General features: G+C 28.0%; 1 protein-coding gene across 1 annotated transcript in view; it reads right to left on the reverse strand.

Annotated features, from left to right (window-relative positions):
* Positions 1-4,229: 4,229 nt before the first annotated feature.
* The window catches only part of LOC122269681 (lachesin), a 373,596-nt gene continuing 364,464 nt past the window's right edge, over positions 4,230-13,361 (reverse strand). The window contains exon 10 of the mRNA XM_087153881.1: positions 4,230-4,332. Coding sequence (XP_087010007.1) covers positions 4,241-4,332 — 92 coding nt within the window. The 3' untranslated portion in view covers positions 4,230-4,240. The remainder of the gene's footprint in view (positions 4,333-13,361) is intronic.

Consider the following 13,361-nt stretch of genomic DNA (forward strand, 5'->3'; position numbering starts at 1 on the left):
TAAAAAATCAAAGGATACTTAAAATCTTTTACCCCCTCTAAATTGAAGCTTATCGGCTATTATTTAAGGTTACTTAAAAATCTAAGGATACTTAACATCTTTTGCCCCCCTCTAAATCGGCACACATTGGCTATTATTTAAGGATACTTACTTAGACGTACTCAGTATACTTTAGGATTTGGCGACCCGTTTGCCGAGTCTGTCAAGCTCGACAAAACAGCTAGTTTTGTTGTGTCTATTTTTACGTAAGTTTCGTTAAAAAAAAGATAAACATAATAATAATGATAATAACAATAATAGAAACAAAAGAAAACATAAAATTATAACAATTTAGACAGATGAAAGTACTAGATCATATGAACACGAGCTGCCACCAGTACAGTAAGAAAAGGCTGTTCGGTGGCATATTACATAATTTTTGATTTCGTGTGGCAATTAAATACTCAAAATATTTTAAATAGTTCTGTACATTGTTAAACTTTTAAATTATTAAAAATGCTTCTTAAATTAGCATTATTTCAAATTATTGTTTTTGTTAAACGTAACAGTATTATTGTTATGATCGTTCAAAGTACATGTATTATTCTTGCATATAACTGTTCCAGATCGTCTCTCGTACTTTTGAGTATAAATACTTTAAATATTTGCAATAAATCTGTACATTTATATACTTTTAAATTATTATAAATGTTTCGTAATTTAATATTATTTCAAATAATAGTTTTTGTTAAACGTAGCAGTATTATTATTATAATTGCTTTCGTTCAAAATACATTCTTACAAATTACTGTTCTAGATCGAAGTAAGAACACATTTCAATGAATTACATATTATTTTAGTTCAGAGTTAAATCCTTTTTTCCGTTTATAAAAATCTTAAAATTAGAATTATTTTTTTGATAAAAAAAAGGAAGAATTTCATTGATGAATAAAAGTCGTATTTTATTTGGTTAACTGCAAGGAATACTCTCAAATTTAATAAAAATTGGATTTATTGAAATGTATAATTAAATTAGAAAAAAAGTATTGATTTAAATTTTGCATGAAACAACTTTCGGTTTTAGAATATTTAAATACGAATTTTTTGAAAAAGCATCTATTGAAATGAGTAATAGCTTCGTGAAATTAAGAAGAAAAAAAAAGCGTTCAATTACTTTCTTTTTTCGTAATAAATTTGCGAAAACTGTTCTCGAGAATTAAAGTAGTAAAGAAAAAAGATCTGAAAATAGTTCGTCACTTTCAATTGAAGATTTTCCTTGTACCACTTGAACGGGGAATATAAAAAAATGTTTTTAATAATTGAGAAGAAAATAAAAATTTGATATTGGGGGGGGGGGGACATAGGAAAAAAAAATAGTATTAAATTTAGCGAAAGCTCTTGAATTTGTAATAAACGCTGTAATAGCTTTCTCAGAAATGTCAAATTAATGTTTTTCTTTTTCTCTGAGAATATTTCGTCTTTGTGCCTTTTGGCCATTAGTTTTAAATGGGTTCTTCGATGTTGTTTCGCCATAAAAACCTGCAAAGGAATAAAGTTTTATTTCCGAGAAATAAGCGTAACTGCGAGCAATGAATACGTAAAAAGTTCTCAATGAGTGTTTATAGGAATTATGCAGTCATTATTAGATAACAAGATTCCTTCAAATTTTAAAGTTTGAATAAATTTGAGAATGTGTGTTTTGTAATTTACTAGATTAGAGTAAGTCAATAAAATGAATAAGAATGTACATAAGACATTTTTTTTTTAAATTCAAAAACAAATTTTCAATGCAAATATACATATATTTTTTACAACAATGGCATTAAAGCGGAATTAACTTATAATTCTTGCTTAAAAAAACTATTGTTTGGGTTTTAATTTCGCGTACTTTCATTCTTTGAACTAATTAAGAATTTAGTTTGCTTACAAATTATCATGCTTTTTACATTTTTAAGAATCACTAATCCAATTAGGGAATTAAATCTTTATAATGTTTAATTTAAAAATTCAAAAGCGATAAGTTAACTGGGAAAAAAAGGATTTGTAGCTTAAAATATGATTATTTTTTTTCTAATTTATTAAAAATGCTCATTTTTTTATTATTTAGAAGCGTTTTTTTTACGGGTGAAGCATACGGATTATTTTCAGTTTTTAACGTAATTTTATTTATTAGATTGCTGTATGTATGCAATTTATTTTAAGAGGCATGAATTTGTTACTGGTGTTCGTAAATAATGAGTTTCGTTTTTTAAAAAAATTATACTTATTGCAGTTTTAAATCTTTATAATAATTTTTTGCTTGCTAAATTTCAATTCTTTAATATATTTTTTCACAGATTTGAATATAATTCTCATAGAAAGTGATATAGATCTTACAGTAATTATTCATTATAAAGCTATATTACTCACAGAAAAAGTTTAGATATTAGATTGTTGTGCTTAAAAATTAATTGAAAATAACTTAATGAATATTTATAAACATAATAATAAATATATATTAATAAATATACACATAAAGAATTATAAAAATGGTACTTACAATTACAACTTTAAATGTAATCATATGTAATCTAAATTGTAATTTTAGTCATGAATGCCATCTAAAAAGATTGATTGAGCCAAGCATTGGAAACGTGGAAATATCCGACGGTTAGCTTGACCGCAATATAACTCTAACCAAGAATATTTCATGTCATCGGCTGGCTTCAAAAGTTATAAACATGTTTCAAAATTATGGGGTTGACGGCCTTTACGTTGTTCGCAGCGCCGTTTCAAAAACAAATGAATATTGAATAGGGGTACTACACTATAAAAAAATTATGAAAAATTACGGTAAAATGCATCGGCACCCAGGATGAAATCGTGAAATTTTATACCGTGGTATTTACTGAATTATAGAGATAAAGTAAATGTTATGGTAAGAATTACGGTAGGGGAGAGTGGGGTCAATTGTAACAGGTTACGATTGTAACAGAGCAAAAATTTCGAGTGTCGGTTTCTAGATTTGGTTTCTAGGTGGCGCACAAGGTGTATTTAATAAATCTACATGTACACTCCTGCTGTCAACCATTTTTATGTATTTTTGAAAGAGTTACATCACAAAAGATATTTTTACGCTACGTAAGTACTTATTTTGGTATTAGAATATTATATTGTAACAAAGTAATTTTGTTTAAACAAATAAAAATTTTTAACCGAATATGTAAGTGGACACTTTAATTAACATTTCAATAAAAAAAATTAGTTTAGTTAATTAAGTAGCATTTTTTTTAACAAATGAAGTTGAAATGGCGTCTTGGGGACAATTGTAACAATAAGTAAAGGGACGATTGTAACAGCTGAAAATAAATAATCTTATGTTTACAAACCATTACTTAACTCCTTAAGAACCACCAATAGTTTCCTATATCATTTATATTATGCTGCATATGCATTATTTTATTTGTCACCTTTCACAGCATAAATTAAAATTTTTAACCCCTGAAAGTCAAAAGTTTAACCCTTTAAGTATCTGCTCATTATTATTTTTACTCCTAAAATATAACTACTATTTTGATCAATAAAAAAATATATCACAACTATGATAATATGTATAATTAACTATATTTTAGTTGAATTTATGAACTGTTACAATTGACCCCGTAAGTGGGGACAATTGTAACAAGTACACGACTGTCAAAAATTTTAAATAACTACTATAATAACATTTAAAATAAGGTATTTTTTTCTAGTAGAGGATAGTCTACTTTACTCGTCTGTCAATTAATACTAATAATATATAGGATTTTTTGTTAGTTAAAAATAGTTAAGTAAAAAATGTTACAATTGACCCCACTCTCCCCTACATATCCCATAAAATTTTACGGTGAAAATCGATTTTACGGTTAAAATTACTAACACCTTAAGTGCAGGTTCCGTAATTTTTCAGGAATTTTTTTTTTACAGTGTACCGTTCTCGGATCACTAATAATTAAAATAATTTTCGTGGTTTACCTCTCATTTGAGGTACTTGGATAGCAGTGGAGGCAATGCATATTATCAGCGGGTTAATTCAGAACATCGGAATCTCTTTTGTTCTTTCTGGTGAGCTCACTTATATAATAAATTCTCTTTGGCACATTGTGTACACCAAGTTAACATTTCTTTAATACTGTACATATCAGACACAAGTATCAGGAATCATGTTTGTAGAGTATTTTGAGCCATCGAACGTGGCAATGACTAGAGAGACATCCCCATTAACTTCTTCATTTTTGGTACGCTAAAGCTTGAAGATGAAAAGCGGAACTAATAAGAAGGCCCACCAGTTCCACATCGTATGAAACTGACACCCTCCCGAATCATGTCCGTCACCTAGAAATAAATATCTTATTAAATGAAGATAAATCAAAGGACATTATTTTCATACACTCTAAAGAACCGTTAAATTACGTTATTAACCGTTAAATTACGGTCAGTGACCGGTAAAGGATGTTACAGCCACTGACCGTAATAACAAATTCATGCTCATCAAGCTAGAATTTCTAAAAAATTACAGATCTACCTGTACATTTTTATCATAAAATGAAGGATCAATGACCGTAAATTAACGTTATACTCATAAAAGTTGACTTTATTTTCCGATCTTGACGTTGTTTGAGACTCAGTCGCTTTGTTTATCAATTCATGGCGAGTGCAAGACAAAATATAGTTTGTCTAAGGTCTCCCCTTGCCAGTAGTCTAGACCAGTGGCTGTGACTATGGCAACGAGGTATAACTATCTCAAGTCGGGGTGTAGGGTGTATCTTTTTCTTCGGTCTATCGTGTGTATACACACTCAATTTGAGTTAGAAAGCTTCATATGATAGATAGATTTAGCACAGAATTTGTCTTATGTTAACAGTAGCACTAACTTTATTTAATACAAACCTTATTTTATGTAATCTTATTCACGCGTTTAATGCCCATGAGGGAATATTAGCTTGAATCAAGCGTAATTCGCGTGACAAATATTTCAATATATAAATCACTCGTGATTCAATTAATAAATCATACGCAAATCACACGTTGGTGGTAAAGTTAGAGGAAACCGTAACGATTTGCAAAATCTCTCCATTAACCAAATAAATTAGCGGTCAACTCTACTAATTTTGAAGCAATTACGACCTTTTTCTTTCAAAGAAGTGAGTTGACTTCATGAATTAACGAACCCAATCTACAAATTTTACGAAAACTTCTTAAAGTGTATATTATACTTCTGGTTCAATAGTACTATGGATAACTTCATAAAAAGTCTTAAAAAATAAACCTGCTGATTCGCAGACATTTGTAGAATTTTGTACTAAAAGTAAGCTAACAGTGCCGTGCAATTTTATTAAACGCACTAAAAGATTCTATGTGAAATTATAATTATCAGGTAATAAAATACAGCTCTATTGTTTTTACGTAGCTGAAACCGATTTGCACTTGTTTATGGTCGTGTATCAATTAGTTAACATCGTAATGCGATACGTTAACAAAAAAATATATTAATGCAAATAGGAAGAATATAAAAAATCTCCTAAATAAAAAAAACTCATTGCGTGTGTGTTGAAACATTAAAAGTATTGCCTATAAACTCGTTTCAAAACATGTCATTATTAAAACACTACAATGCGTCGAATAGTTTGTTTGAAATTTACTAATATAATAAATAATATAAAAAATATTCTATATTTATCTAATATGTCGTCTAATTTATCCAATCGTCTAGTTTATATTATACATCGTCTAATTTAACCCATTGATACACTAACGTAAACAAGTGCAAACCGGTTTCAGTCACGTAAAAACAATAAAGCTGTATAGTATCACCTGATAATTAAGAATTAACATAGAATCTTATAATGCGTCTAATAATTTGGCCAGTGACTGAACTTCAATAAGCAAGGGCAATACTTTATAAACTCAAAAAAGATAAGACTTAAAAAAAATTAAGATTGGAACAATAAACAATCAACTTTTGAAAAGAAAAACAACTGTAATCATGGAAAGACGATATTTATTTCATTCCACGTAGTTGACGTGACAGCGGCCTAAATCTCAGAAAATGATTATGTCGTTATAACAACGTTTTTAACTGAGAATTCGAGGTTAAATAGTTGATCCAATTATTACTGTAACTTTTACAAAACGTGAGAGGCTCTTTCGGATGTTTTTGCCCCCTTAAAAGAGAACAAAAGAAGGCCTATCCCTTTTTCTTCACGAGAATAAATTTAAGTGGCTTAAAACAAAGACAACTTTCTGGCAAATGAAGTAAAAAGGCGCTCACTGCAGGCGTGGGCAATCATTTTGAATTCTCGACTTTTGAGGAAAACAAGATGTCTACTAAAAAAGAAGCTAAAAATGAAGAATGCTATTCGTAATAAAATGAGAGACATTGTAAGAATGCGAGATATTTAAATTAGAACAAATGGCTCTAAATATGATTATTTAGAAAGATTTTCCCCTTAAATTGTGTACATTCGTTGGTAAATAAAACTTATTTAAAGAAAAATCAATTAGAAATGTTAAGTATGCAACATGCTTCACAAATTACAATGAATTCCACAACTAGGTTGAGATCGCCATTTTGTTTCGAGAGATAATTTAGATAGTGCTTCACTAAGCCTATTGGTTTGAAGTTGCTAAAAAACACCGTGGAAAATAATTTGATTTATTCTAATTATATCTGCTAGAAAGATTTTTATAGAATCTGTTAGTTGAAAAGTTCCAGAATGTTAATTATGAGATGAAATTGATGTTATCTGAGGATACAGCTTTTCGAAACTGTTTTGAAAAGTGAAGAATAATAAAGTAAAGAAAGAATAAAAAAGCCATAATTTATAACCCTTAAACTTATAACAAATATATAGTTTAAAACTGTACGTTTGTTACATCTAAGTTTAAAAATGGACATGCTGCTTAAATAACCAGTCCCGAGCCAAATTATTAAACGCACTATAATTAAGATTCTATGCAAAATCTTAATTATCAGGTGATATCTATACAGCTTTATCGCTTTTACGCGGCTGAAACCGGTTTGTACTTGTTCGTGTATCAATTGGTTAACATTATGATGCAATACATTTAAAATAATTACAAAGTATATAAAAAAAAATCTCCCGAATAAAAACTCATTACATGTATGTTTAAATATAAAATCATTTGCCTACAAACTCGTGCAAAGCATGTAATTACTAAAAAACTGCAGTGAGTCTAATAATTTGGTCTAATTATTATAATATAATACCTAATATAGTAAATATTCTATATTTATATGATATATAGTCTAATTTATCCAATCGTCGAATTTATATTATATATCGTCTAATTTAACCAATTGATACACGAACGTAAACAAGTACAAACCGGTTTCAGCAAAACAAAAAAGCTGCTTAGAATCACATAATAATTAAGATTTTACATAGAATATTATATAGTGCGTCTAATAATTTTTCCAGGGACTGTATCTATCTCTCTCTCTCTCTCTCTCTCTCTATATATATATATATATATATATATATATATATATATATATATATAATAAATAAATAAATACAAGAACACACTAAGAAAGTTAAGAAAAACAATAAGTATCATTTATTGCGCTTAAGCTGCAAGTAAACAGCACTCATTAGAAAAGTTCAAAATGAAGAATAAAACAAAGAAAAATTATAGACATATGAAAAAAATGGGGTGGGAAATAATAAGTAAAAAAATAACAACAAACATTTTATTTAGAAAAAAAAAAGTGAAATGTTAATTAAAAAACCGGAAAAAAAGCCGGAAAAAAAAGATATAGTCTTTTCTTCAGCCCACACGATTATATCCGCAAAACAGAGTGCTTTCTGATATTGTATCAATAAAGCCAAAGCAAAATATATTAATACAATAGTGTGAGGAGCACTCAAAAAAATTTTTTTTTTATAAAATAACTACAAAAAATAGATCAAAAAGTAATATATATATATATATATATATATATATATATATATATATATATATATATATATCTATATCTATACATAATAATAAACGAGGACGTGTGTGTGTGTCTGTAATCACAATATATCGCCCCAGAAGCCTCGCTTGGGCACGAAACTCGGCCCATAATTGTGTTTTGACATAATGAAGAAGTATTTTTTTTCTTTTTCAAAAATTTTGATTAGTTATTTAGTTATCAGTCATTTTGTAAGTCTATGCTTTTCGTCTGCTTTTTTGCCTTCAAAGAGCCATATTCAAAAAACTATTAAAAAATGCATATACTTTTCCCCACTCTTATAAATGTATGCTAATGCGAACCTCACAATTGAAATATTAATTTTCGACAACTTAAACCAATAATATACGAAGGAATTAATAATTTAATTATAAAGTTGGCATTAGTTTACATTTATTAAAGTGGAGAAAAGTTTAACTTTTGTATTAAAAATGTGGCAACATATTCGATACGTAAATAGAACGCTTCGCTTTGATATATTTGTCGCTGTTCACAATTGTTATAATAAGTTTTTCTTCTTCTTTCCACGCTCTATTTTTTTTCTTAAGCGAAGACGATAATTTTTATAGCGATATTGTAGTACTTTGTACAACTAAATATTCTTTTCACAACACTTTAAAAATATTTACTTTATTTTCTTTATATATACAGAGAACAGTCGGCAAAGAATTCGATTAGGTTGAAAAACATTTCGCTAAAAAGGAACGAATTCCAAAAGAAAAAATAAACAACTTAAAGAATAAAAATGCTGATACCAGCCAATTTTTTGAAAGTTAACTTAGAAATAACAAACCAAACGATGTTAACAAAATGACGTAGAAAGCGCAACTAGATCAAAATTATACAAGAACAACTAGATCAAATTATAATACCTGAGTGCTTGACGTAACAGATATAGAAATAGAATTTGATACTATAAAAAATTATAAAGAAATAGAAATTGATACCATAAAAAATTTATTCGTTTTCGTGTTCTTTTCATGTATATAGCATTTTAGTTTTTTTTTTCTTAAGCGTTGTAGCTATATAATTTCAAACATCCTCAAGAGCTATAACACATCTGCAGCAGAACTGGATATGAAGACAAAATTGCTGGACAGGAACACTTTAATTGTCCACTAATCTTCAGATTTCCTGCTATGTTTTAAAAAACTTTATTTGTGAAAACCTTCAGAGTGGCGGACAGCTGGCCGCCTTAGGTGGCTAGTAATAAATAAATACAAGAAAACATGAAGAAAGTTAAGACTTTAAAACTCTCTATTTACACTCAATTTGCGCTTTTGTTTTCATAATTTGTAATCTGGCAATCTTTCTGCGAAAACGTTTTTAAATCATTCTTGAAAAATTTCCCATCCATGTAAGTAGATCTAATTTCGCTACTCGCTTTATAGTCCATTTTTTATACTGTTTTTTATTTTATTTTATTTTCTGTTTTTACGTGTTATTTTTACTTATTTTTACTTTTTGTGTTCTATTTTATTTGTTGTAACTTTTGTAAAAAATTTTTTTTGAGTGCTCCTCACACTATTGTATTAATATATTTTGCTTTAGTGTTATTAATACAATATCAGAAAGCACTTTTTTTTGCGGATATAATCGTGTGGGCTGATGAAAAGATTATATCCTTTTTTTCCGGTTTTTTTAAATAAAATTTCCTCCTTTTTTTTTTCAAACTGCTTTTTTTTATACTTATTATTCCCCTCCTTTTTTTTTCTTCATATGTCTATAATTTTTCTTTGTTTTATCTTCATTTTGAACTTTATATTTATATATATATATATATAACGTCGTTGCCGAGTGGAAGGATTAAAACATGTCATAAGTCGGGAAAGAGGGTACTAAATTTATTTATTAATTATTAGACAGTGCAGTCATGAGAAAAGTGTAAAAAGTGAACACGAAAGGTTGTGCTCCTTGGTTATATGTTAGGGAAAATCTTGCAAAGTAAAATCCGGAAAATGTCTTAATTTAGGGAAAGAGGGAAATCTTAGTAGTTGCTATTGGTTTATGAAATAGATCGAGCGTTTCTCACACAGAGCAAAGGGAAAAATGTCCTGCTCTTAATTAAATGCATACTTGTGCCAAAAATAGATTTAAGAACAGGATGTGGCTTTTAAAAGTGTGAGAAAGTATTTCGATTAGAATAATAATTAGGATGAAGTTTTATAACAAAGAAACTAACATAAAAAGATTAATTGAAGCTTTTCATGTTACACCACTCGGCAAACGACGTTATATATATATATTTATATATATATAGTTCAATTATCAGTAATTAACTATGTATATCATTTAAAATATTTTTGATTAGTAAAGAAAAAATTAACAATAATTATAATAAAAGATTTTACAGTATTGATTTTTTTCATAATAACAAGGAACCATTTATCGAAACAATACGGCATTAGATTTTTGAATATTATCGCACATATGTGTCTAAAAAAAACAATAAAATGTTTGTATCTGAATTCGTTCAGAAGTTTATTGAATGAAAATTTTACGAAAAAACGCGTCACGTAATTAAACGGAATAAGAGAAACAAATGTAACTTTTTTCTTACTTCAATACACAGTTAAAAAATGTTGATGACACATACTTGACTAAAATTTAAGTCAAAACTAACTTACTCGAGTGAATATGAATAATAAGAAAATGATAATAAAAAGTATTGCAATTCCAAATAACTCAAAGAAATCTTGACTTCTTTTCAAAAATCTCAATAATATTTTTTTTCTCAACTTCAATTAATTTTTCTCTTTATGAAATACATTTTTCATTACTTTGAAGTAAAGATTCTTGGAATTACCTTAAAAGTTAATTACTATTTTCCTCAAAGCATTTCGTTAAATTTTTTGAATGCTTTGAGTAAATCTTTTTAAGTACTTTTAAAGGGAAAACTTCAAAATCAACTCTCGTAATTTTCCCCGTTAAAAGTAAAATAGAGATTTTTTTAGGATGTGCACTTTGAAGAGATAAACTTCATGCCATTTATTGAAGTATAAAATCACTCAAAATGGTGAAAAATGCTTACGTATTTTAGCATAACCAAAATAATTAAATAATTTCGATGTTTCTTTTATTCTGAAGCCATATTACATTTTTATAGAATTATTAATTTTCAAGCGTCATGGAATTAAATACATTAGAAGTTATAAAAAAAAAGTTTTTTTCCTTCAAAACTACTAATAAATTAAGTTTCAGTTTTTTTTTCTTTTTTACTATAATTGCAAAAAAAAATTCTAAATTTTATACTACGTTGGCAATTAACTTTCCGTTGTTATTAAATATATTTTAAGTTAAAGTGGAGGAAATATTTCTTTCTCGTTGCCAGTTTTTTGCTGTTAAGATGCGAAATTTCGTTCAAAACATGTTTTAAAGGACTCTAATCTAGTTTTGATGACCGGAACAAGGTTCATATTTGAGGTTAAAATTTCCATTTTTAAACTTGGAATACCTATCACGAGTTAATTTTTTTATTTATCGTACTCTCTCCATGCACAGCACAAATCTCACGACCAGCTTTTGATCGGAGATCATCATTTTGTCAAGCAACTATCATTTCTGTTCTAATATTCACTGTATGTGAAATCAATGGTCAATTGAAATGATTGTCCCTCCCCTCTATTCGTTAGGCACTTTTTATTTTACTAAAAATCAGGAATAGCAAAAGATTATTAACTTAGTAAACTTGATATGAACTATACAGAATCAGACTAGTTTATAGCTCCATTGATTAACAACAATTAGATTTTAAAATATTGTTTCAGAGAATCAAATTTTATTTTTTCGTTAAGAACCTTGAATTAAGAAATATTTTTTTTTTAAAAATTAAAACTTTTGAATACCATTATTCTTGAAAAATAAAGGACATTCACTATAAAAAAATAAAAAATTTTGGAAATAATTGCGAGAAACGGAGATCAACTTTATATTAAATATGCTAAATAAAACATCTTTTTTTCATTTTCAATTTTTTTACTCTGTTAGGTTATTATTCTTGCTTTGCATAAACATTTCTATAAAAATGTTAAGATTCTGATTCGAAATTTTGATAGCTTAAAAATTAAAAAAAAAAAAAAAAAAAAAAAAAGATCATTATATAGTAAACAAGAAATGCCCTTTGATTTTAGGGGATGAGACAATCGAGAAGGGGATCATTTTTGTTGCTTAGAACAAAACCTAAGCCTAAGGGAAAAAAAATCTAATCAGTGATTAATTTACGTGCGAATTAAAAAATAATAGAGACCAAAAATCGTGGTTTTAGAAAAGTTCTGAAGTAAACTATGTTACCTCGAAAAAAAATTTTTTTTTTTGGGGGGGGGGTGGGGTATAAGGGTAGACCATCTTCTAAAGAGTTGGGAATATATTGATTAGGGGGTGGGTAAACTCGCATGACTGTTGTTCGAAATTTAGTTTAACACGTTCACGCCGGGGTCATGCTAGATTGTCTCACCGGGCGGCGCACCGGAGTAAAAACTGGTAACAAATAAATTTCATTTTTTAGTTTTTTTCCCAGAATAATAAAAATTCATAACTACCAATTGTTTTAAACGGATGCAATTTTTATATTGAATTGCTTCTTCGCCGTGATGAATTTGCCTTAGAGTGAATTGTTATTGTTGAGAATAGATTAACTCCTCCCGAATATTATCTAATATTGAAATAGTTCTTCTACCAGTATTTTCTCTTTTCCGTCCCACTTTCAGGCGCGTAAACGTGTTAAGTAAACAATTTAAGAAAGTAGGTAAAAATTAAAAAAGGAAAACACTATTTAAAAATTATGGTTTGGGGAAGGTTTAGTATTAATTATGGTATTACCGGGATTATTTCTCCCCTAAAGGGGTAAGAAGGTTTTTTTGTCTGATCCTTCAAGAGAAACTTTTTTATAATATTCTTATCAAATTATTCTTTTATTGTTTTCTCAATTTACATTATTCCAATGCTAATGTAATAATTCTTTGAGTTATTACTGGATACAATATGTAAGTTTAAAATTGATTTTTCTCTAGTTTTCAAATAGGTCATCCATCAAAAATTTTTTGTCTTAAACGATGTGCAAAAAAGGTGATTTTTCCATGTTTTATTGGGAGCAAAACGTATTTCCCCAAAATATATTTGTTTTCACTGCAGGGTAAGACAATTTATTTTGGATGCCGTGTTAAAATAATAATTTTACACTACTATACTATTTGTTCACACTTCTAAATTTAAATATATTTTTTTTCAATGTCTTGCTTACTCTCGTTGGATCATCGACTACAAAACTATCTATCTGGTATTTTCACTTTCCAATTTCGTTTATTCAAAATCTTGAGGTGCCTATGAACCTAATCTATCAATGGCCTTTTCAGTTTTCTTTAAGCGTGTTATGGTAAATCATTCT

Source organism: Parasteatoda tepidariorum, chromosome 10 (genome assembly GCF_982258835.1).
Source record: "Parasteatoda tepidariorum strain Cologne lab strain chromosome 10, Ptep-v5.0, whole genome shotgun sequence".
Lineage (NCBI taxonomy): Eukaryota > Metazoa > Arthropoda > Arachnida > Araneae > Theridiidae > Parasteatoda > Parasteatoda tepidariorum.